The sequence below is a fragment of the Pelodiscus sinensis genome, chromosome 9 (assembly GCF_052426305.1).
Source record: "Pelodiscus sinensis isolate ZL-2025 chromosome 9, ASM5242630v1, whole genome shotgun sequence".
Classification (NCBI taxonomy): domain Eukaryota; kingdom Metazoa; phylum Chordata; order Testudines; family Trionychidae; genus Pelodiscus; species Pelodiscus sinensis.
In genome coordinates this window covers 21,893,906-21,919,739 of record NC_143060.1, presented here as the reverse complement: position 1 = coordinate 21,919,739, position 25,834 = coordinate 21,893,906, and the positions used below count along the sequence as shown (strand labels likewise).

Sequence of the window (25,834 nt, the reverse complement as noted above, 5' to 3'; positions counted from 1 at the left end):
CATGGTTAGGCACTGCAGCCAAAGGGGGCAAGGTTTGGGACAGGGAGGCTTCTTACTTGGTCCAATGACCAGCAACATGGTCCCCCACTGATCACTTAGCTGTATCACTGTCCTCCAACCAGCCCCCTCCCCTTTCCATGTTATGGAAAACAATCCCATTCCATGCACTTCCCATTTTCCTGGCACAACCAAACCCTGATCTTCCTTTAAGTTAGAATAAGAGGAAGCTGCATACCAAATTTGGTGGTCCTAGCTCTTACCATTTTGGAGAAGTTCTTGAACAGACTCATGGACAGACAGCTGTACATTTATCATATATGGATAATTTCTGGGCTAAATATCTGAAGGGGAATATTAACTGAGTTTGTCAAGTCTAACTGGAACAAATGCACGCATCCACATTATAAATGTTCAAAGTCATGGCATATGTAACTGAGACCTGGCCTGAGATGATGTTGAAGGTCACTGGCTTCAATCAGAGTTCATGTCATTCAGTCTTACAGGTTTGTAAATTGTCTGTACTTCAGAAATGTCTGTGTGTGTAAAAGATCAATGTGTAACTCTGTTTATACACTTTACCTTTAAGCATGTGAGTAGTCCCCACTGCATATGCTACTAGCACTATAAATGAGAAGTAAGAAGAAACTAAGAGAGATCACTGAGATCAATCAGCTCCAGCTAAGGAACAAGGGCAGCATTTAATCTTTAGTGTGAGCAGTTTCAGAACTGATGCCCAGCTTTCACAGAGAGGGACCCAACTACTTAGTTTGTGAGGAAGCTCCTATTTTAAAAATAATGGCAGACTGATCGAAATGGAAATCTGTGAAAAATCAAATATTACTCAACATATTTACCATACCATAGCATAACTTTCATTCCCATAACTGCCACCAATTACAAGGGTTATCTTGGGCACAGCAGCACAAGCAATTGCAGCCATCATGGAGGCCTGTGCCTTTAATCTGTTGGTGTGATTCTCTGCCTGAAATTAAAATACAGATAAAGTCATTGTAGTTCTTATTTTTTTTTCTAAATTCCCTTCACCCCACCCAAACTTACAAAGAAATTCTGAATATTTTATATCTAAGTGGTTAATGTTTTCAGAACAAATAACTGTAGAACAGTGAAATACAAATGTGAGTTTTATAGTGTACGCCATAATACTATAAATCAAAGAAATAATTATTGCCTGTGCAGATAGTGGAGCACTGCTATGCTACATAAGTTATGGATCCTGGAGCGATTTTGGCTCTGTCTGGACTAGCTCAGATGCACTGCAGTTGTACCAGGCTTGATCTCAAATACTAGGAGCATACAGAATAGGGTGTAAATGTGCATAGAGAGAGGAGTTCTTTGCTCACAGAACCTAGTGCTAAGCCTACCCTGATGTTCTCTGTAGCCTTCAGCAAGTAACTTTTAACTCTCACCTCAGTTTCTCCACCTGTAAAACAGAGATAATATTGAGCTACCTCCCTGATTATGCTGTTATGAAAACTAATTAATATTTTTAGATGAAAAGCACTGAGTACTAGGTTTAACTACTAGCACTGAAGGCTGGACATGCTATCACCTCTAGTTATGCACAGTATTGTTAGAGCAAGAGAATATAGATAAGTGTAACACCAAGGGAAAATAGTGACCCTCTCGAATGTGCTTACACTCTTGTGCTTAGTACCTCTCAGGTATGAGTGTTTCTGTAATATCAGCCCTGTTCTTGCCAATTTCTGTGAGCAGAGCCTGCCTCTTGCTCACAACTTAACTTTGCTTTCTATTAACAAAGTCTTGACCATTGCTGTCTAGGCCTCAGGCCAAATACCTGGCCTGTGATACATGGGCTTATGTTTCAGACCCTCACTTTACTAAGGGACAAGTACTAGAATTACCTTCTCATTCTTGAATTACAGTGCCATACCTGTGAGAGACTTGTTGGCTCTGCTGCATGTGGAGCAGTATTCTGCAGAAACAGGATGGGAATGCTTCGCTGACTACACAGCTGTACAAAGTGGCTGCCCTTTAGAGAAGCATCATGCGTCAGCTCACCATTGTTAGCCACTATCCCAACTAGGTGTCTAACAAAACACATACAGAAACACTTTCATTTTTATAACCTGAGATTGGTAAAAATGTTGTTTGTAGTGAACAAAAATAATATCCATATGTATTAGTATTAGTCCAATAGGAGCATCTTCAAGGGAAAGTCAAAATAATAAAAAAATTGCACTAATACAAAGTATGCACTGAATATATCCAATAACTTAACATGATCTGTTTTAGCACATACTAACCATTTAAGCAACTGACCACAAATAGTCTTGCATAAAGGAAAGGCTGCTGTTAATGCTATAACTGAAAACACTGGTCACTTTGGAAACACTTGAAAATAGATTGAAAATTCTTTTACTTATATTGTTTAGTTAACAATTACTTGCTTCATAAAATGTCCTAAATGCTAGTCCAAAAATGCTGCTTAATGGGGTTAAGACTTTGAAGTTCTACACGGTAAGAAAGAAAGGGTGGGCTGGACCAGTGTGAATGGCAAAGTTTCAATGTCTACTGCCAGAAAAAAAGATCAGACTGATTATTATTTCTTTCTAGTTTATTCATGAGCAAATCCTATTCACATTCCAAAGGATAAACTGCAGCTAAAAGAAAAACAAATACATTTTACAATGCGTTCTGTACCTTCCATGGTTCTAATGGACATTCTGTACTATGCCGCACACTCAGTAGCTGCAAGTCTAAGTTTAAACTATGTTTCTAGCTTATTTTGCAGATTATGCTTATCAATGCTGTTATTTGTTTAAAGCAGGGAATCTGAATAAGAAATTCAACAGGACACACAAGGCCAGTAACTACTAATAACTCTAAAGATGGCTACTTATTAATGATCTCAGCTTGACAACCTCTCAACCCACTCATGGCAGCAAGCAAAATACACTTGCCCAATATACTCAGCTGTTTAATTTGTCTTTTCAGTATAATGGAATGTGTGCCTCAAATATTCATCTAGTCCCAGAGGAGAATCAATTAACCTGACTGTTAAGCAGAGTGGCATGCTTTATTAATTCTAGCAAAAAGATTTATCATCTAGCACTGTTTAGTGATAAATTTAACCTTTATTAAGGAGAAAGGAACTATCACACTAGAGGTTACTTCTGACACACAAAATGGGCCTAAATATTTATTTCGATCTTTTAAAGATCTTGAGTGAATTAATTCTAGTAAAATGTCCCAGAATAACTGCCATAGAAGATAATTTCTTATCCACTGAACTGGCACAGTACAGGAATTGGCAATACAAGCTCACTCGCACTGCCTCACCCATATACCTCAGTCTGGCTCTAAGGGAAGCATTTTGAGAGGCTCAGTCTCCAAGTCTTTTTACTATTTAGTGAATCTGCTGATACTGCCAACCTAGAAGTACCAACTACAATGTGAACACCTGTCCACATAGGTACTGGCCTGAATCACTGACTCATTTCACATAGGCACAGCTGTCAGCTTGTAATAGCTCTCAGCCTCTACTGACATTGACAGGTCTGAATTCAGAACCTAGAGATGAAACCTGAGGCTAAGTAGAACTACCCTATCATCAGTCACTTGAACAATCTAGAACTCTAACTTAAGGTGTTTTTTTTTAACTGGACATGTTACAAGACCTAATAATAATACAAAAGCTTCGTAACCAAAAGAGAGTTTGATTTTTTTATGATAAACTTTTGCAAACTTACCCTTCCATATGGGCAAATCCCGTTACTAATGTTGTTCCATATTCAGCTTTGAATTCCTGGAACCTGCTTCCATCTATCAGACGGCTCAAAATCTATAAAGAAATTACTTATTTTCAATAAAATTTAAATCAAGATGTGATGTCTTTCTAAACCTATACTTTCTCCAACCAGAAATTACAGCCTGTGCTATTCAGAAGCTCAGAGTAGATCGTAACAGTCCTTCAAGATTTAAAAACCCATTATATCTAAATTATGCAACGAGCAGGAAAACAAACTTTAAACTTGGCCTCTAAACAGTCTGGGTATGTCTACACTACCACCCTAGTTCCAACTAGGGTGGTTAATGTAGGCAATCGAAGTTGCAAATGAAGCCCGGGATTTAAATATCCCGGGATTCATTTGCATCTTGCCGGGCGCTGCCATTTTTAAAGCCCCAGTAGTTCCGACTCTGTGCCCGCGGCTACACGTGGCACGGAGTAGGTAGTTCGAATTAGACTTTCTAATTCGAACTACCGTTACTCCTAGGGTGGAACGAGAAGTAATGGTAGTTCAAATTAGAAAGCCTAATTCGAACTACCTACTCCGTGCCGCGTGTAGCCGCGGGCACGGAGTCGGAACTACCGGGGCTTTAAAAATGGCGGCGCCCGGCAAGATGCAAATGAAGCCCGGGATATTTAAATCCCGGGCTTCGTTTGCAACTTCAATTGCCTACATTAACCATCCTAGTTCGAACTAGGGTGGTAGTGTAGACATACCCTCTGAGTGAATACCCATTCAATGTGAACAAAAATGCACCTTTGGGCAAGTAAAATAAGGCTATTTTGAGTGCAATCACCTGGCTTGTGCACACAAGTTACTGCACTAAAACCATGAGCTCACAATTTTTTCAGATGTATTCTAAGACCATTTAAAAAATTAAGAAGAGGCCTCTGAATTGTTAGAATTTACTTCTGGCAAAAGATGCTGGATTAATATCCCTGGAGTCCAAAATCCTGTGTATACCCATAGCCCACATATAACAGGAGGAATGATAGTCCAAGTTTCCTCACTATTGTGTCTATTCTGGAAGAACCAGTGGGTAGGAAGAAGTCAGACTCCTTAATTCACTCATTCTTCAGCTTTGCTGAGACCACCGGCAAGGATGCAAGTTAGTTCCAACTGTAGGAGTGGTTTCTGTGATGTGCAGCTTTGTCTACTGAGAAATGGACAACATGCACCAAAACCATTTTACATAGATTTGCAGTTCCTTAAATTAGCCACAGAGATGCAAAGCACACCAACCCTGAAGCACTCCAAGTTCCTACAAGCTTTGGCATGTGAGAATAGTAGTACAGGCAGTCCCCGACTTACGTGGATCCGACTTACGTCGGATCCCTAGATACGAACGGGGTGAGGCAACTCCCGCACATGCGCAGCAGCATTCCCGGGGCTCGCTCACCTGGGTCCTAGGATCCTCCTCCTCCTCGGGCCGGCTCCGACTGGGGTCCCGCAGAGCTGCCGGGCAGAGGAAAAGTGCCTCCCCACGCCCGCTGCCCCCCCCACCCCCCTGCCAGCAACAGGCTGCCCCCTCCCCTGAGCAACAGGCTGCCGAACAGACAAAAGCAGCCTCTCTGCCCCTCCTCCCCTCTATACATGCCGGGCTCCCGGAGCGCAGCAGCGTCCCCGGGGCTCGCTCACCTGGGTCCTAGAATCCACCTCCTCCTCCTCTTCGGCCGGCTCCAACTGGCCTCTGCCTGCAGCAGCTGACCACAGGGACAGGGATCCCGCAGAGCTGCTGGGCAGAGGAAAAGTGCCTCCCCACGCCCGCTGCCCCCCCCCCCCCGCGGCCTCACATCCTGCACGCCTCCCCCCTCCCCCCCCCCCCCCCCCCCCCCCCCCCCCGCCAGCAACAGGCTGCCCCCTCCCCTGAGCAACAGGCTGCCGAACAGCAGACAAAAGCAGCCTCTCCGCCCCTCCTCCCCCTATACATGCTGGGCTCCCTGGGCAAACAAAGACTCCACCAAAACAAACAAAGTGCTGGCCTCATTGTGTTAGCAAAAAAAGGACCCTCCTCCTAGAACCCTGGGTGGTGTGTGGAAATAAAGCTATTAGCTCAAAGCATGGTGCAGAGCTGTTTGGTATTTGATGAGTTACTCCTTTAGTCCTGAGTTTGTCACAGGGACAGAAATAGATGTGAAATCTTCTGAACAGGGGAACAGACAGCAAAACAAACATTAGAGGAGAGTTAACCTTTCCCTATGCTATCCAAAACTAAAAAAAATGTTTGGCTAGAGTTTCCCCTACAATATGTACCAGTTCCGACTTACATACAAATTCAACTTAAGAACAAACCTACAGTCCCTATCTTGTACGTAACCCGGGGACTGCCTGTACTTCCAGGATCATTTGGTGCAGTTACCCTCCTCTCTACAAAGTGTTTAACTTTTTTTTTTCTTTTAAACATAACCATAAGGAACCTTTGCCATTACATTTTGAAATATATTCAAGACAGAAAGAGGAGCTGAAGTAGTAGTCAAGTCCTTGGAAACAGTAAAAGCAACACTGAATACTTCATGTGATTTAAGATTCTCAAGTGAATCCTCCAAAGAAAGCAAGTATGTTTTCTTTTAATCTGCAGAGAGAGAATTAAGCAGACACTTAAAATCTGTGAACTATGGCAGCACTTGTCTTTCTTACCAGTTTTAGAGGTAGAGTATATCTATAACCTTGTGGTGCAAGCCCCAGGAGCTCTTCGGCACCGTACAGAGGCTCATCATACTCCAAAGTTTCCTCTTGTGGAAGTTCATAATTTAGCGTCAAGATAATATTTCTAACACATTCATACGCTGCCTCTTCTGAAGATGCAAAATGGTCGATGCAACCACTGACTCTGAAGGACCACATTAGAGAAATACACAATAAAAATGAAAGTTCAGAACAAACTCTGGGGGGGAAGCTAGTCCCTAGCTTCTGGGAGGTGGAGCTGGCACGTGACCATGTACCAAAATTCATTCAGTGCCCCCCGGGGAAAATTATTGCCCATCTATGTTTAAGATCATATGGTGTCCTGTCACTGCAGACATCAGGCATACCTTTTGTTAGTAAATACATTATTTGAATCCCATTTTTCTTAAACTGTGTACCTACTTAGAGTGCAGAGTGGCTCCTCCTAGATCCTCAGGAGAGATATCTTCTCCTGTGGCAGCTTTAACCAAAGGGGGTCCAGCAAGAAACATAGTACCAATTTTGTCTACAATCACGGTTTCCTCTGCCATGGTAGGAACGTAGGCACCCCCAGCTGTACAAGAACCACACACCACTGCCACCTAAGGGGGAAACAAGATATCTGAGAAAGGACTATACTATTTTAATTTCAATAGTAAGCTGTTTTTATGCACTTTTGAGATTTATAATCTTCATGCATCTAATTAAAAAGCCTTCAAAACTTTTTAAACTAGTCTTTTATTTTAAAATGGTATTCATTAGCTGGCTACTAAATTATAATGTAAGGAAAGACCATTAAAAGAGACCATTCTGGTGCTATTAGCTCATCAGCAAAACAAAAGCTTTTTCTCAAGTAACTTCAGGGAGCTGTAGCCTGGTCTATGGCCCTTTATTATTGAAAATTTGTATCTATTTTTTTAAAATACTGATAATCTAAATTAGACAAAATAAATATCAAATTCTTCTAAGCTTACAAGCATTAACTAATAATTGATGCAAAGTAAAATACATTCCATAACTCTTTGAAACTATACTGAAACTTAGATGGTCTCTTCTTTTTTCTTGCCTCTTCCCTATTTGGATGGCCTCTTTTCTTTGGTATTAGTTATAAAAGCAAATGGATGGTACAAAATCATAATGCGGCTCTTCAATTTAACTCTAAAATATTAACATTTTTACTTGATAAACAAAATCAGCAAAAGAGTAATATTTTACTAAGAGAGCTCTTCATGAGACACAAGCCTCCCTGCCCTGATCCCCTTCCCAGCCACCAGGTTCCACTGTCTTGTCCCTGAGCTCTGCTGCCCCAATGGCCCTGTCTGCCCTGCTGCCAGCACCGCTCCCTGCCATGGGCAACCTCTGCGGCTGTGGCTCTTTGATCTTGCATGATCATGGATGTTACTGGATCTGAGAGTCCCGAACCAGAGAGGTTCAACCTGTATGTTCTTTGGACCTGGAGATACAAATCCACTGTCAATCACAACCTTCCAAAGTAGATAACTGACTGTCATACTGTTCACTTGGGGTGTCAAATTATGTCTTTTCTGCAGGGACATTAAGGAGTAAATGATGTTTTCCCTAAGATAAGGAATTTGCTCTGATATCTTTGGCCAAAATTTCCCTTTGTCTTTCCAAAAGATAACAGTATTTCAGTGTTGCTACACAGAGTTTGTAAAATGCTTTTGGGATCCTTCAGACTGAAATGTGATATTTACAATATATGAATTCCTAGTTGATTTTTCTCCTCAATATTACACAAAACTAGAAGTTAGTATTTTTCCATATCTGAGTATTGGTTCTAGAAGCTGTATTACTAGAACAAAATGTTTTCCATAAATCTATTAACCACATATATTATCTTTATACAGATTCAACACAACATTGTACCTGAGGGATTTTCATAGCAGACATTATTGCCTCATTGTAGAATATTCTGCCACCATGGGACTGATCAGGAAAGAGCTCTGCCTGACAATGCAGAGAAAAGACAAACACAAAAGCAAATAAGTTGTACAGTATAACTGATTCATAGAGAACCACTGTTACTAATCATAACTTTCAGGCACTGTTTTATTCTCTATTGCATGTACTGCCCACCTGAAGCTCAATTCAACAAAAATAACCATGGCCTTCTTTACTGCACAAGGCAGAGAGAAGTCACAGATCTTGGCTCTGTGAAAGGGCAATCTATTCCTATTCAAGGTCAGCTGGAGCACAGAAGCCATTTCTCATTAGATACATGAGCACTGACTGAAAACCAGGGAACAGGAGAGAGCTCATATTCATTCTACATTTCTGAAATGAATTCAACACCGTTTCTTTTTTGTCCTTTGTTTTCAATGCAATTTCTAGATTCAGAATTAAACTAGATGCTGTTTTAATCATACAGAACTCCTGCTGACTCAATAACGGGCTCAGTTATAGTTACTGTCTACAAAGCTGTGCTTTCTGTTTGAGATGGCGCAGCTTTAGCTTTTCAGCAGAAGCCACGTGTACCAAGAATACTCACATTCTTTGCAGAAACTTGAATTCCGTGTGGTGAAGTGACCTCTGCTAACCCCTTTTCCCATATTACAGAAAGGAGAAAGTCTCCATTTTATTTTTAAGGGGTTTATCTGTCATACATTTTCTCTGTATTATTACAAACTTTACACTAAAATATTTGTATTTGCAATATTTATTCAAACTAAAAATACAAACTCAAAAAACTGAAGATCAAGGGGGCCTTCTCTTGAGATCACAGTGTTTGCTGAGTACACAATTTGAGCTCATCTAGACTACACTGAAGTTCTGAAAGAGGATATATAAATTCCGTGGGAAATTGCATCTCTTCTTCCAATCTCACTTTCGAAAGCAGAGCTTTCAAAAGTGAAAGTAGTCGGGACGTGGTTTTTTTGGCAACCCTCCCCCCCTTTTTTCAAAAAGCCACATAAACCTCATTTTTTGAGTAAGAGAAACTTTTCAAAAAAGGGGGGGGTTGCCGAAAAAAACCCTGTATCCCGACTATTTTCACTTTTGAAAGCTCTGCTTTCAAAATTAGATTGGAAGAAGATATGCAAATTCCCGCAGATATGCAAATTCGGAACTTCAGCATAACCTAGACGAGCCCTTTGTTCCCATGTAGAGACTCAGGTTTCTAAATGCTCATAACCTCCATGATAGGACAAAATGCAATACAGGAAGCCCCCAACTTGCGACTGCCCGAGTTCCAACCCGCCACACAAACAACCATTTTTGTAAATGAGGAAGGGGCCAGAAACCCCTAACTTGAGTCCTCAGCCTGCATTTTTGATGGTGCACGGCGCCTATCATAAATAAGGGTTTGAGTTACAATGCCCCGACTTGCGACGCTTCACCCGGAACCAATCGTGTCGCAAGTTGGGGGCCTCCCGTATTCTCAAATTGCAGCAAGGGAGGTTTAGGTTGGAGATTAGGAAAAACTTGCTAAACTGTCAAGATGGTTAAACACTGAATAAATTGTCTAGGAAGGTTGTGGAATCTCCATCATTGGAAATTTTTAAGAGCAGGTTAGGCAAACATCTGCCAGGGATGGTCTAGGTGGGCACTTCATCCTGCAGTGAGTGCAGCGGACTGGACTTACTAACGTCCCAAGGTTTCTTCCAGTTCTAGTATTCTAAGATAAAGTTGGCTTCCCTTACATGTAAGATCAGTCAGAATTACTATCATTGTCTTGGACGTTAGAAACATCTCTACTCTGATTTGTTTGCAGAGTTCAATTAGAGTATAACTTGGAAAAAAATTGAAGTCAGACAGCCAAAAAACTCAGAACAAGATTCACTTCTAAAAATTAATCTGATGCAAATAAAAAAGCTATTTTCATACAATGTGCCCTTTCCAACATTACCTGTAGCGGTAGGAATGCTCCCCCGCTGTCAACTAGATACACAGATAAAAGTCTGTTTTGAATTGCTATATGTTGAGCTCTTAGCTGTTTCTTCACTGAAATGGGATAAATGGTCCCGCCTTTAACTGTTGCATCATTTGCCATAAAGACACACCAGACTCCACAGATCTTTCCAATTCCTGAAACAGAGACCACAAATATTCATTAAGGGCTCTGTAATAACCCAAATGTAGACATTTTGAAATAGTTCCATATGCTAAACAAGGAAGCCAAAGTGCAAGTTATTTTTTACAATAGTAGCAGCATCTCAATAAGGCTTTCTATAACATGTACCCCTATGCCAATGAAGCTACAGATACTGTTTGCAGCAGATATATACTATTCTGTAGCCTTACAATGTAGTCTTATTTTGAAAAATGAGAGTGAAGGCTTATGGCATTGTACAGATGAAAACAAGAGCAGAATGTGACCTGAAACAGCTTTGCTAGTGACATTACAAGAGGAAAGAACTTTGCTCTCCAAATGAGTTTGTAGGATATGCAATTAGGAGGAAAAATGCATAAAAACCGAGTAAATTCGAAAGAGAAACAGTGAGACAATAAATATGGAACAGTATTAAACCATTTTCCAGCCGCTTTTCATCACAGGACTACACTTTCAAATGCAACAAGACCAGGGTACGTCTACACTACAGCGCTAGTTCGAACTAACTTAGTTCGAATTAGTTAATTCGAACTAAGCTAGTTCGAACTAACGCGTCTAGAACTAAAAACTAGTTCGAACTAGCGTTCTGCTAGTTCGAACTAGCAAGTCCACATTGAGTGGACTCTGAACAGGGCTTAAGGATGGCCGGAAGCAGTGCCGGCAGGGCATAAAAGGAGGACTTAGAGCATGGAGATGCTGTCTCAGGCTAGCCGAGGGCTGCGCTTAAAGGGTCCCGACCCCCACCCCGGACACACAGTTCTAAGGGGTGCCCCGCTTGCAAAGAAGTTCTGGCTTGGAGTGCCCTGAGTGCCCACACTGGGCACATCACACCACTCAGCCATCAGCCCGGCTGCACTTGCCACAGGCTGCCATCTGGGGAGAGGGAGTAATTGGGGGGCTGCAGGAGAGCTTCCACCCCCAGAAGCCCGCAGAGCCAGCCCAGTCCTCCCCATCGGGGGCTCGTACCCCATTCCTCCCTCACCTCCTTCCACTTACCCTTCCTTAGCCCCCCTTCTTATTGATGTACAAAATAAAGATAACGTTTCTTCCAACATTGACTCTGTCTTTATTGAAAAAAAACTGGGGGAGACTGGGAAAAGGAGGTGGGAGAAGGGAAGAGAAAGGCTGGGAGAGGGGAGGGCAACTAACATGATCAGGGGTTGGGAACAGGTCCCAGATGAAGAGAGGCTACAGAGACTGGGACTGTTCAGCTTAGAAAAGAGGAGACGGAGGGGGGACAGGATAGAGGTCTCTAAAAGCAGGGGTTGGGTGGAGAGGGTGCATTCAGAAAAGTTCTTCCTGAGTTCCCATAAAGAAGGACTAGAGGACACCAAAGGAAAGGAATGGGTAGCAGGCTTGAAACTAGTAAGAGAAAGTTGTTCTTCTTGACAAAGCAAATAGTTAACCTGTGGAACTCCTTGCTGCAGGAGGCTGTGAAGGCTAGAACTAGAACAGAGTTTAAAGGGAAGTGAGATAAAGTGATGGAGGTTGGGTCCATGGAGTCCTATTAGCCAGAGGGTAGGAGTGGTGTCCCTGCCCAAAGTTTGTGGAAGGCTGGAGAGGGATGGCACGAGACAAATGGCTTGGTCATTGTCTTCGGTCCATCCCCTCCAGGGTACCTAGGGTTGGCCGCTGTTAGCAGACAGGCTACTGGGCTAGATGGACCTTTGGTCTGACCCAGTACGGCCATTGTAAGCTCAGGGCTCAGTGTCGGGGGTCTCAGTGGACCCCCTTGATTTTCATGCACACCTGGCCCTGGGTGGCCAGGCTGGCAGCTCTCCTGCCCTAGACGGCCACTTTCCTGTGCCTAGTGCGGAGATCGTGGACGAGGTCCACGATGTCCGCACTAGCCCAGGAAGGTGCCCGCCTCTTGCGGTCCAGGGCAAGCTCCCGGGAGCCGCCAGCCTGGTCCCGGGAAGAAGGGGTGGGCTGGGGGGCATCGGGTGGGTGGCTCTGTGCCGTGCCAGGTGCAGGGTCTGCTAGCTGGGTGCTGGCAGGCTTGCACCTGGCACGGGCACCGTAGCCAGCCCGTGCCCCTTTAAGGGGTCCGGGGCCGGGAGGGGGGCATAGAGTTTCCCTGGTGTTGGCCAGAGTGGCCACCAGGGAAACCTGGGGAGGGCTAGCCTCCCACTAGTTCGAACTAAAGGGCTACACAGCCCTTAGTTCGAACTAGCTAGTTCGAACTAGGCGTTAGTCCTCGTAAAATGAGGTTTACCTAGTTCAAACTAAGCGCTCCGCTAGTTCGATTCAAATTCGAACTAGCGGAGCGCTAGTGTAGCACCTATTAAAGTTAGTTCGAACTAACGTCCGTTAGTTCGAACTAACTTTGTAGTGTAGACATACCCCAAATGATTTACTAGCAGGCAATCATTTAACCCTGAACTGATGATCCCCAAGCATTCTTCTAATTTTATTTCCTTTTCATTTAAAAAAGTGTGCTTACCATCCTTCCAAAAGGAGATCCTATAAGTGCTTACAAAAAAACTTTGCGACTGAAAAGGGCCCACATAATATCCTAAGTACCACTAAAATACTTGTCACGGGATGACTGGATCCTTTAAGAGGGAGTGTCATGTTATTGGAGTTTAAGGGAAGCAGCCAGGTCACTGCTGCGCCCATGGGGGAGTGTTTGCCCCAAAAGTGGGTACAAAGGAGGCCATGTGAGATGTCGAACAAAAGCTTACTTTCTACTGATTCTGTATATGCTCTTCATATATCTGTATAATGTCTGTGTGTGGAGTTATGAATATGTACTCTGTATGGAGGCTGGAAGTTTCTCTGTATGTGGTTGAGCAATGGGCTCAGCCTATGGACATGCTAATTAGCAAGGCTCCGGGGACAATAGGTCTCTTAAGTACCAGAGACCCACCTGGGAAGGAATCTAGGTGCCTGGTCAGAGACCATGTGACTCTCTCCAGCTTGAAAGAAGCTGCGGGGAGGGGGGGGGAAGGAGGTATAAATAGGACATGTGGCCAACTCCATCTTGGTCTTCAGATCTGTTCCTGACCCCAGATGCGGCCTCGCAGGGAATCACAAGCTGTGAAGAACTGTGGACCCATCCTGACATAGGATGTATACCAAAGACTTCTAAGCCAGCAGTTATAACATCTCTGCTGCGAGCCTCCATCGAGAATTGGGAGATTCGATGCATGTAATGTATGATACTTTTACAACCTTACTCTCGCACTTTTCTTTCTGGTAGTAATAAACCTTTAGATTTTAGATTCTAAAGGACTGGCTCAGCGTGGTCTTGTGGGTAAGGTCCAGAGGGTAAATTGACCTGGGATCTGTGGCTGGTTTCTTGGACCTGACAGAACTTGTTCGAGGAAGGTGAGATTGGGCTCTAAAACTCCTCACCTGTGTATGAGGCCCGGGGCCATCTGCAGCATGGATATTGCTGGGATATTGGAGGGGTTTTGCTCATGAGGCTTCAGGCAGGCAGCTGAAGCGCTCTGTGGGACTGGTTTGTGGCCTATTTGGGAAGGTCTCCATTCTGGGGGGCTGTAAGGAGCCCCGAATTTGAGCAATTCGCCCTGAGCAGACGCCCTCAGCTGTGCCCAGATCCAGCACGGTCCGTCACAGGGAGCAGTCTCCAATACACCTTTGATTGCTTAGCTGACATACAACTAGACTTCAGAGCAGACACCTGCACCTTAGGGGGAAGATAGAAAGGACAGGTAAGAATTGCTTGAGAACAGATGGCAGGAACAAGCTAAGGAAAAGCTGCTGAACATCTGAAAGACAGCAGTAACTATTTGCTGCTGGTGATGTGTACTGAGGAGAACTCACTAGAGCTGGGGAATCCTGTAAAAATATAGAAAAGCTCATGCACCCCTACAAATGAGGGTAAGAACGGGCTGAGTTGGTATGAAAATCAAATGAAGCAATTCTTGGCACACACAGCTGAGTGGCCTGGAAAGTGGAGACCGGGTATGGGACAGAAGGAATGAGACATAAAGGCTAATGATTCTCAGGGAGTGGGCTGCAAAGAGTGGCTTTGAATGGGATAGCGCTTGCTATCTTTCTCCACTGTGTTCTTATATTGCGGGAGTTTGGATCTGTGTTGGGCAGCATCAACAATTAATGAGTTCGGTCATGGATGGGAAAAACAAAAAGTCGGCTTCCTTTGGAGGAACAAAGTACTTCTTGTCAGCCCGTTTCTTTGTTGGTGGTACCGAACCTGGAGTCTGCCAGATCTCATCAGCAGCCTCCATAATAGCCTTGTGTAAGGGGACTGCAATCTTTGCCCACTGTGAGGGCTGAAGGTTTTTGAGAAGCCGGCGTTGTTTCTCCAGTACTTCGGTTAATTGAATATCTTGGTTTACAGCTACTCTCTTAAAGAGATCCTGAAATTGTATCAGGTCATCTGAAGAAGATTGGTCACCAGGTAACTGCCTCATTGGGAGATGATGAGGACTGATCTTTTGGTGAGGCATCTGGTGGGTGCTCCTCAACATCAGATAGTTGACCCTCCTCTGGTTCTGACATGTGAGCTGTATCAGGAGCGGTGGGAGGTGTAACTGCTATGTGCCATCTATGTGATGGTTGGGGAGAAACTGTAGGAGCACGAGAAGCTGGGTGACTGTACCAACAGGGATGACCATAATCTGAGTGTTGATAGTGATGTCGAGCCGAGGTATGATGAGGATAGTTATGGTAGTATGTTGGGCTATGCTGCCTGTAATCTGACCACACAAGGGAAGCATATCTAGATGAGTGTCCACTCCTGTAATGAGTGTGATAATGCACCAGGAGGTTTGGAGAACATGGGGAATTTGGTGCATCTCTTGAAGAAGGAGGCAGCGAACGAAAGGTATATCTTCTATGGGGGAAGGTGAGAAATTATATCTGGACCTACGGTGCCTGCTTTGGTCCCATAGGGTATGACCGCTGGCATCCCCTCTTAAGCAGGGTGAATGCGGAGAAGATGGTGCAGAGGACAGTGCTGGAGAGAAAGTTAAAGGGCCGGACTCATCTGTCTCGCAGAGTCAGATTTTTGGTTTGCTTTCTTCGGTGCTGATGGGCTGGACAGCATATATGGTGCCGAGATAGGCTTGTGAAGTGCTTTTGTCCATAAGGATGCCTGAGGTGACAGTGCCAACGTTGGAGAAGCCGACCGGCATTGGCGGTGCTGAGATGGATGACGCCGTGGTCATCAGTGCCGTGATGGCAGGTGCAGTTGCTGGCAGTGCTGACCGGTGGGCTGGGTGCGACTGTTGATGGCACCGATGTATATTTTTCCCAGGATTTTAGTTCTGAGACTGACTTATGCCTGGCTGCCATAGTACCTGATGTCCCAGGTTTGCCACCCATACTTACACAGGCCGAGAGGGCTTGTGGTAGGAAAAGGGCTGATGAGGCTCTTTTTCAAGCCGGAGCTGGCTGTGGAGAAACGGCTTTTCTTTTCTCAGCCTGGGTGATTGCAGAGTGGAGACTGGCTGTGCTAGTTCACGGGTTGCAATGCGTTGTCAAAAAGGAACATTTTTTGGCTTATTTCTCTATCCCTACATGCCCTACTAATCAGTTTAGCACAGTGAACACATTTCTGAGGCACGTACACCTCGCCGAGGCACTTAATGCAGTCGGCATGACCGTCCAATGCTGGCATTGCGTCAGGGCACATGGCGCACTTCTTAAAGCTGGGCGAAGAAGGAACTGGTGGGAGCCGGACCGTGCGTGCAATCAAAAGGGCACAGATGGCTCGAGGCGCAAGCCGCACATGCGTGGTCTGGCTGACAACTGCTCATGAAAACTCCGATCTGCAGCACCAGGATGACCTGACACTAACAGTGGAGCACCCACGGGGACATCACTCAAAGAAGAACCATCCATTCCCTTTTTTTCCTGGGCCTCATACAAGCATGGCACTGAACTGGACCCTCAACATCAGTCAATCTTTATGGTTGCTAAAGGGAACTACAGAACAATGAATGTATTCAGATTTAGAGCTCAAAATCCACATCAATTATATTCAGAGTTTTTAACAAACAAAACCATAATCACTTATTATGCACGCAATGATTTTTTTCCCTATTACACCAACTACAAATCTTACCAGTGAGGCATCCAGCAGCAGGGACATCACCATATGGCAAATCAAAACCCGCAAAAGGAGACAGCTCAAGAAAAGATTCATCATCCAGGAGCATTCTTAGGCGTTCACGAACAAGCAACTTCTTGTTCCTTTGGGTATGACGCAAGATTGCATTCTCTCCACCACCTTTACTGACCTTGTAGAGCAACTCTGAATATCTGATTTCAAAAACAAAGCTTAATTAATAAAAAAACAGCTTGTTACCAAATAATACTTTTAATAAGTTAATACAGTACTTAAATTAACTGCCCAGTTGACACACCGATGTTTGACAATAAGGTTAAATTATCACTTTGGAGTTATGTTTCTGAAAGGAAGTTAATTTCAGTTAATATAGTTTAGGTCACAGTAACCAAAACAAACAAGTGAGACAAGAAAAATACAGATATTTTATAGGAATGAGACATTTCATTTTGATTTTTCACAAGTTAGATTTTCTATAGCCTAATAAGACAGTTCAGAAAACAATCAAAATAAGTTCTGTTTATGGCTTTGCATAGTCATGCCGGAATTCATTAGATCTATAGGCTTTTCCTTTGTATTGTCCATATATATCCAACGTTAAATGTTTTAAACCATCTAAGTGATCAAATTACCATCTGTATTTGCAGCTCACTCCATGGAGCACTAAGAAGTGACTAAGCAGTTACTGATTATCACAATTAAGGTATCTAATTCTGAGATGTTGAGCATTTGATCAGAATTTTCACTGCAAATATTGATCTTCGCAGTTTACCAGTTTTAATTCAATTTTAGCAAGCCTTACTTTTAGGGTTCAGAAAAAGACAACAAATGGTCTGGTAGCACTTTATAGACTAACAAAACATGTCGATGGTATCATGAGTTTTTGTGGACACAGCCCACTTCTTCAGATAACCTGAGTTATGAGTTGGGGATAAAACTTGAAATAAATAAGAGAGGGGAAAAGGAAGGGGGAAAGAAAGAAAAAAGGAGGGGGGTGGGAGACAGAGCATCATTAAGTATTTGGAGAATGGGTACTTAAACCTAAGCAGATCAAAATCAAAGTCAATAGATAAGATTCCTAAAACAGGAAGGATACCACTCAGGGAGCTATTGGCACCTTCAGTGGTTATTAAGTAGGTAGAGTCCCCACCAGACCATATCACGATTGAGTCCATTAGCATGTGAATTGAATTTGTGGATGAACTGGGATTCCAGGCTTTCTCTGTGTATTTGGCTTGTAGAGCTGGTTTGTGACAAGACAGCTACTTGCAGGTCTATCAGACTGTGATTAGGCAAGCTGAAATGCTCACCAACAGGCTTCTGTATATTCTCTTGACATATATCCAATTTGTGTCCACTGATTCTTTCCTGCAGAGACCGTCCAGTTTGTCCAATATATATAGCAGTGGGCACTGCTGTCATTTGATGGCATAGATCAAATTACTGGATGTACAGTCAAATGACCCTTTGATTTTGCGGCTTATGTTGTTTGCTCCAGTGATGAATTTGTCAGTGTAGATATGTGGGCAGAGTTGGCATCTTTTTTGGTTGCAGGGCAGGGTTCCTGGAGGTTTATCATGTGGTTGTGTGGCATGGTTATCAGAAAGAATGCATTTCAGGTGAGGGGGTTGTCTGTAAGCATGAACAGATTTTTCTTCTAAGGCCTCTGAGAGTGAGGGATCATTTTTCAGGATGGGTTGTAGATTGTGTATAATGCATTGGAGGGGTCTGCGTTGTGGACTGTAGGTAACAAGGAGTTCTGTTATTTTCTCTTTTGGGTCTGTCTTGAAGTAGCTCATGTCTGGGTATTTTTTTGGCTCTGTCAATTTGTTTTTTCGCTTCCCCAGGTGGGTATTTCAGTTTTAGAAATGCTCTGTAAAGATCCTGTAGGTGACTGTCTCTGTGGGGTCGGATCAAATCCAGTGGTATCGTGGGCTTGGCTGTATACAATCGACTGAAAAATGTGTCTGGGATGCAAGCTAGAAGCATGAAGGTACGCTATTCTAGAAAAAGAAACTATTTACTGGCTTCTTCCCTGGTTCTTCTCAAGTGCTGAAAACAGTTTATCCATTAGTACAGGCACGACAAAACTAATCTTTAACTTCATTGCACAAAGAACGTTTTAAAGCTGGTGAACGTTGCATTATATTTTCACAAAACTAAAAAGGACTAGTTATTTTTATTACCTGAGCAGCACAGTGCAAATAAGAAACAGAGTAAATGGTAAACAGTAAATTTCCTTTTTAAAAATCACCTGATCAAAAGTAAAGTACAATTTTGTTTTAAAATATATATATATATATATATATATATATATATATATATATATATATATATATATATTTCAACTGCAAATGTAACTCTTAACCAAAAGTACTATTTGACAAAAAAAAAAATCCATGAACAATTATGTACATTATTCACTATTTCTACCTTGGCTTCCTGCAAGGAAACTAAGTTTAAATGCCTCATGAGAAAAAGCAAAGAATTGTAAGTTACTATTTTTAAATACCACCACAAGGGGGCATAATATTTTTCCATGGCTTGGTTATGTAGCATGCTTCAGAGGTGTTGCCATATGATCTTTAAAGACAAATATATAAAAGAAAGAAATATATGAAAAGAAAATAATTTTCCTCCTTTTAATACTGAATCATGATTAATGGAGATAACTGTCATCTATTTCACTAGAGTTTTGAAAAAGTATGAGTCCCTACCATCTTTGCATTAGAAATTAAACACTGGGTAAATTTTGATGTTCTTAAAATTATTTGTTAACAATATATGCAAATTAACAACATAGTTTTAGTTTTAAATTGAGATCCCTAACACTGGAAACTTCAACTGATATTCAGGCACCTACATAAATAGGTTGACATTCTGAGCTGAACAAATATCTTGCTAATAGGCCATGTCCAGGTAAGCACCAGCAAAGGAATCATTTCAAATTTTCAAGTGGCAAAAACCTGCTAAAAATCTTAATTTCCAGATTTCTTAAGTTAACTGACTGAATTTAAAGGCACCTGAAACTATCTATAGGCTATTGCATGTATAGTCTAGTTTATATACATAATACTGCAAAAAGATTACAATAATGGCTAATTACCTTTGAATACAAGCCTCGCTATTCCTTAAGTTTTTTTCAAACACATGTTCACATACAGAAGGGATACTTCCATCTAAAATTGGGAAGGTTTTTATATACTGTCCATATCTTGCTTTGTTATAATGGGGAAACATACATTTAAATGTGGGGACAGTCTTTTTTATAAGATTGCAGAAATTATTTTGTAGTGTCCACATTGTCTATCCCTGCAGAAGTCTTTATAATTTCTTATGAATAAAGAAGTTAAGGTTTGGATCCTTGAAGACATGAAGCTAGGAGAGTCTCCACAGTGAGCATAAAGTGATATTGTTCCGATGTGACCCTAGGAATTAAAAGAGAAACAGCTTTTTATTTCCAGAATGAAAATCCAGACCCTTCATTTGAAAGGATGAAAACTAATGGGCACTCATTTTTATGTGACAACTGTCAAATGCTAAGCCTTAAAAATCTAAATTCAAGTTATTCTTTCATTTATTTAATATTGTTTATCAGTGAATTAAATACTCACTAAATAGTAGAGACTAATTTTAGAGTTACAGAGCATCTCCAGTATAAAAGACTAGTTTGGAGCTGTACTTATTGGGCATATTTGAAAATTGGGCTCCAAAAACTATGCTAATGATCAATGGCAGAGTTAGCACACCTCCCCCCAGGTGACTGAAAAGGTTCACCCTCATTTACAGAGCAGTATTCAGTTATTAAAAAGTGGGCAGGTCAAGTGTAAGAGCTACATTATTTATACACCAGGGACCAAGGTTTCCTCTACGTTTTTCCATCCTTGGGCAGAATAAATTTTGCACTGAGGAATGTGAAGATGTGCACCACCAATAGAAACACATGCTGGCTACTGTGAGCAGCTATGGGCACTCTGCTAATCAGCTGAATCTCTGCTGGACAGTTGCTCAAGTGCTCAGCTTACAGGGGACCATTGTATGCTAGCTTGCCTGACTACAGGAGGCACCTGCTTCTCTGGCTGTCTCATATGTACTTTATTGCCTATTCTGACCCTTCCTGAGGGAGCACAGGATAGTGCCCCTTTGAATCATAGTGTTGGAAGAGACCTCAGGAGGTCATGTGTCTAAGCTCTTGCTAAAGGCAGGACCACTCCCAATTTAAATCATTCCAAGCCAGGATATTATTACCTCTGAGGATGGAGATTCCACTAGCTCCCTTGGGATCTCATTCTAGTACTTCACCACCCTCCTAGTGAAATAGTTTTTCCTAATATCCAACCTAGACCTCCCCCACTGCAACTTGAGACCATTGCTCCTCAGTTTTGTTATCCCTCACCATTGAGAACAGCCTCTCTCCAGCCTCTTTAGAACTCCCTTTCAGGTTGAAGGCTGCTATCAAATCTGCCCTCACTCTTCTCTTCCATAGACTAAGCCCAAACCCCACAACCTATCCGAGATATGACAGGGGCTAGACAGACCACTGATCTGATTACAGCCATTCATTTAGGGCTCCCCTGGTTCTTCCTCATTGAGCTGGGCTCTTCACAACCCTGCTGTGAAAGAGAGCAGTGGCCCAACCCACTGTACAGCGGGGAGCTGCCCTCCTCATACAGGAAGTCTGGGCAAAGCAGGGAATTGAACCAGCCGTGACAACCCTCCCCCCCTTACTTCCTCCCCTACCCACAGCTGCTCTGGCGGGCGCCTAGCACCCCGGGAATCGGCCGCGGGAGAAGCCGGGCCTGCCCACCCGGGCCAGGCGTAAGCACGTTTGGGCATGATGGGCCTTGCCCACGCCGGCTCCGCGTCCCCTGCCTCTGCTGTCCCCCAACAGCGCAGGGCCTGCCCGGGGCGGGAATGGCGCTGAGACGGGACGGATGGGGAACGGACCAGGGGGAGCCTGCAGGCCCCTGCGTCCAGCGGCGCAGCGAGCTCGGTGCCAGGCTCTAAGAATCGGGAGGATCCGGCCAAGCGGAGCCAAGACGCAACTCTCACCCGCCCCCGCCGCGGGATTGAGCCCAGGCAGGCCCCGCTTCGCCCCGCGACCTTCAACCTCTAACCCGCCCCGCCCCCCCGCAACGCTTCGTTCCGAGCGAAAGTCCCGTGCGGGTCCCGCCCCTGCGCGGCCGTTTAACGGCGTTCAGAAGCCTCGCGCGCGGCCCCTCCCCTCCGCCTTCGGGAGCTCGCTCCCGGGCCCCCACCTCAGCAGCCGCTGGACGCGTCCCTGTCCCGCGGGCCCCAGAGAGCGACTCCGCCTCCGGCCTCTCCCCAGCTCCGGGACCTGCCCCTGTGTCTGCCCGCGCTGTCCTGCGTGGGGGAGGGGGACAGCTGTGGAGCCTAGGCCCTGTGCTCCTCAACTAGTGCCTGGCTGCGGGGCCTGTGCCCGAGCGGAACCCGGCCGGGACGCCGTCCATAGAGTCCCAGACAGCGGGGGCCACGCCCGGTCCCCCCCCCCCAACTTCATCTCCTCCTGCTCGCCAACCCGCAAAGCGCGCAGATGTCACCGCCTCTGCCAAATGTGCAGAGCAGGCATCAGAGGAAGCCGCCCCGCCTTCACTTTTGCTTGTTGCCTGTCTTTGCCCGGCCTGGTCTGCAGAGGTCTAGGGATGAGCTATTCAAATGCCTTTTCTTACTTCTGCCTTCCTCTCCACCTGCTTTTCTTCCTTATCTGTTCTCCTCTCAAGAGCTTTTCTCATCTTGTGTCTGTTTTCATTTGTCCTTTATTCCCTTATTCCCCCTCAAATCCTGGTTGTCTTATTTCTCACTGTGCCATCTCCATCAATTCCTTCTTCCCTCCTGTTCCTCTTTAATTCTGACTCCCTGCTTTCTTCTGCTGTTTCCATTTCACCCTTTGCAGATGCAAGTGCAGATTAGCCAAGCTGCATTTATATCAAGGTTAACTCATTGTTTTGTAGTCAACCCAAGGCAGTTTTTAATGTATCCTACTCAGAAGCATAGCAAGGGTGTTCTGCACCCTGGGGGCAAAGGCAAAATTTGCACCACCACCCTCTCCCCTCCTCCCCCCCCCCCCGAGCTGCCGTTGCTATGCAGCAGGACCCCAAATCTGGCACATGTCTGAGCCTGACCCTGGGGGGTTGGAACTTGTACTGTGTTTTCCCCCATCCCCTCCAGTTTGGGGCCAGGGCCAGCGGAGATAGAGAGGGTCAGACTGGGTGTGGAGAGGCAGGGAGGAGGCTCCAGTCAGCAGCAAGCAGGTGAGCCAAGGGATGACGGGGTGGAGGGGAACTAAATTGGTGCCCCCCTAGTGTGGCACCCAGAGGCAACTGCTCCCCCCACCGCCGTTACACTGCTGATCCTGTTCTTATGTGAAGGATTTTCCTGTGTTTCAGTGACACACTTCTCATCCATGCTTCTGTGATATCCCCCACTATTCACATTATCACAGTTTAAGTATTCTGTCTGTGAATCTAGAATGGGGGGGTCTGCAACCTATGGCTCTTGAGCCAAATATGGCTTAGTATGAAACCAAACATGTCTCTCTTGCATTCCCAAAACACATGCAACTTTGTAAATTAAAATGAAAAATTAATTCAGCATTTTAAAAATGTGTAATTACTCGTGTAAATAGAAATAAATAAATAAATTTACTCATGTAAATATAAATAAATAAATAGAAATAGAAAGGAACATAAACACTGTCAAATCAAGTGTAAAAATGTAATAAGAAAAGCAAAAAAAGATTTTGAGGAACAGCTAGCCAAAAACTCAAAAAGAAATAACAAAATGTTTTTTAAGTACATTAGAAGCAGGAAGTCTGCTAAAAAACCTGTGGGTCCCCTAGATGATTGAGCTATAAAAGGAGCAATCAAGGACGATAAAGCCATTGCGGAGAAACTAAATGATTTCTTTGCTTCAGTCTTCACGGCTGAGGACGTTGGGGAGATTCCCAAATCTGCACCGTCCTTGGTGGGTGAAGAATCTGAGGAACTGTCCCGGATTGAAGTGTCATTAGAGGAGATTTTGGAACAAATAGAAAAACTTAATGTTAACAAATCTCCGGGACCGGATGGCATTCATCCAAGGGTTCTAAAAACTCAAATGGGAAATTGCTGAGCTATTATCTGTGGTTTGTAACCTATCCCTTAAATCGGCTTCCGTACCTAATGACTGGAAGGTAGCCAACGTGACACCAATATTTAAAAAGGGCTCTAGAGGCGATCCTGGCAATTACAGACCAGTAAGCCTAACTTCAGTACCGGGCAAATTAGTCGAAACAATAGTAAAGAATAAAATTGTGAAGCATGTAGAAGAACATAATTTGTTGGACAAAAGTCAACATGGTTTCTGTAAAAGGAAAGCCTGTCTTACTAATCTATTAGAGTTCTTTGAAGGGGTTAACAAACATGCGGACACGGGGGATACAGTAGATATGGTATACTTAGATTTTTCAGAAAGCCTTTGACAAGGTCCCTCACCAAAGGCTCTTGTGTAAATTACATGGCCATGGGATAAGAGGGAAGGTCCTTTCTTGGATTGAGAACTGGTTAAAAGACAAGAAACAAAGGGTAGGAATAAATGGTACATTTTCAGATTGGAGAGGGGTAACTAGTGATGTCCCCCAAGGGTCAGTCCTGGGACCAATCCTTTTCAACTTATTCATAAATGATCTGGAGAAGGGTAAGCAGTGAGGTAGTAAAGTTTGCAGATGATACCAAACTATTTAGGATAGTCAAGACAGAAGCAAACTGTGAGGGTCTCCAAGAAGATCTCACCAAACTGAGTGAGTGGGCAACAAAATGGCAAATGAAATTTAATGCGGATAAGTGTAAAGTAATGCACATCGGGAAAAATAACCCCAACTATACGTACAGTATGATGGGGGCTAATTTGGCTACCACAAATCAGGAAAGAGATCTTGGAGTTATTGTGGACAGTTCTCTGAAAACTTCCACACTGTGCAGTGGCGGTCAAAAAGGCAAATAAGATGCTAGGAATTATTAAGAAAGGGATAGAAAATAAGATCCAGAATATCTTACTGCCCCTGTATAAAACTATGGTACGCCCGCATCTTGAATATTGTGTACAAATGTGGTCTCCTCACCTCAAAAAAGATATTTTGGCCTTGGAAAGGGTTCAGAAAAGGGCAACTAAAATGATTAGGGGTTTGGAACGGGTCCCATATGAGGAGAGGTTAAAGCGACTGGGACTTTTCAGTTTAGAAAAGAGGAGACTGAGGGGGGATATGATAGAGGTATATAAAATCATGAGTGGTGTGGAGAGGGCCGATAAAGAAAAGTTATTTATTAGTTCCCTAAACAGAAGAACTAGAGGACACCAAATGATATTAATGGGTAGCAGATTTAAAACTAATAAAAGAAAGTTCTTCTTCACACAGCGTGTAGTCAACCTGTGGAACTCCTTGCCAGAGGAGGCTGTGAAGGCTAGGACTATAATAGAGTTTAAAGAGAAGCTAGATAATTTCATGGAGGTTAGGTCCATAAAAGGAGGTTAGGTCCCCCTATTAGCCAGGGGATAAATGGTGCCTTGGCCTCTGTTTGTCAGAGGCTGGAGAGGGATGGCAGGAGACAAATTGCTTGATCACTGTCTTCGGTCCACCCTCTCTGGGTCACCTGGTGCTGGCCACTGTCAGCAGACAGGATACTGAGCTAGATGGACCTTTGGTCTGACCCAGTACGGCTGTTCTTATGTTCTTATGTAGCTTGAATGCGTGCATGAACCTGAATTTGTCCAGTTATGGTGGAAACTTCAAAGAAATGTACAAAAAGATACAGCAGCAGAACTCCCATTAAAGTCTATGAATATGATGTTTCTTTTATGCTATTATTAATCCTTATGTCAATTATTAATAATATTAAGTTGTGTATCTTTAGTCATGCAAATGGGCATTCTTATACTGGCTCTTTGTCGACCACTTGTCCTGAATTTTGATGTAGTTTGGCTCTTAAGACTGCCAGCCTCTCATCTAGAGTCTGTCTTGCTTTTTCTTCTCCTCATCTGCTATGCCTTTCTTTTCTCCAATCCCTGCTTATTCTTTCCCTCAACCTTTCTCCCTTCATTAGCTCTGTTGCTGTTCTATTTCTTCTTGCCCTTTCTTGTTTGTATTTAAGCATGTTGCTTTGTTAGATACAATAGGATTATTCAGAAAGCACTGGTTATGTTAAGTGTTGATTTGCCTTAGGAGGAAGAAGCAGATATTCATCACAAAAAAATGTAAAAAACTAAAGCACTCACATT

General features: G+C 43.6%; 1 protein-coding gene across 9 annotated transcripts in view; it reads right to left on the bottom strand.

Annotated features, from left to right (window-relative positions):
* The window catches only part of LOC102448257 (methylcrotonoyl-CoA carboxylase beta chain, mitochondrial-like), a 45,871-nt gene extending 23,736 nt beyond the window's left edge, over positions 1-22,135 (bottom strand). For 3 of the 9 annotated variants that reach the window (XR_012905911.2, XM_075936221.2, XM_075936223.2), the window contains exons 1-10: positions 21,820-22,135; positions 19,668-19,989; positions 16,559-16,755; positions 10,300-10,478; positions 8,322-8,402; positions 6,858-7,036; positions 6,408-6,600; positions 3,732-3,823; positions 1,913-2,069; positions 860-982 (exon numbers count right to left, since the gene is read on the bottom strand). Coding sequence is in view for 8 of the 9 variants with exons in the window: in XM_075936221.2 (XP_075792336.2) it covers positions 860-982; positions 1,913-2,069; positions 3,732-3,823; positions 6,408-6,600; positions 6,858-7,036; positions 8,322-8,402; positions 10,300-10,478; positions 16,559-16,755; positions 19,668-19,864 (1,398 nt within the window). In the remaining variant the exon portion in view is untranslated. Of the gene's footprint in view, positions 1-859; positions 983-1,912; positions 2,070-3,731; positions 3,824-6,407; positions 6,601-6,857; positions 7,037-8,321; positions 8,403-10,299; positions 10,479-16,558; positions 16,756-19,667; positions 19,990-20,809; positions 21,260-21,508; positions 21,679-21,819 lie in introns of those variants that run through there. The other 6 variants (XM_075936222.2, XM_075936224.2, XM_075936219.2 and 3 more) reach the window with 6 other exon arrangements.
* Positions 22,136-25,834: the final 3,699 nt, after the last annotated feature.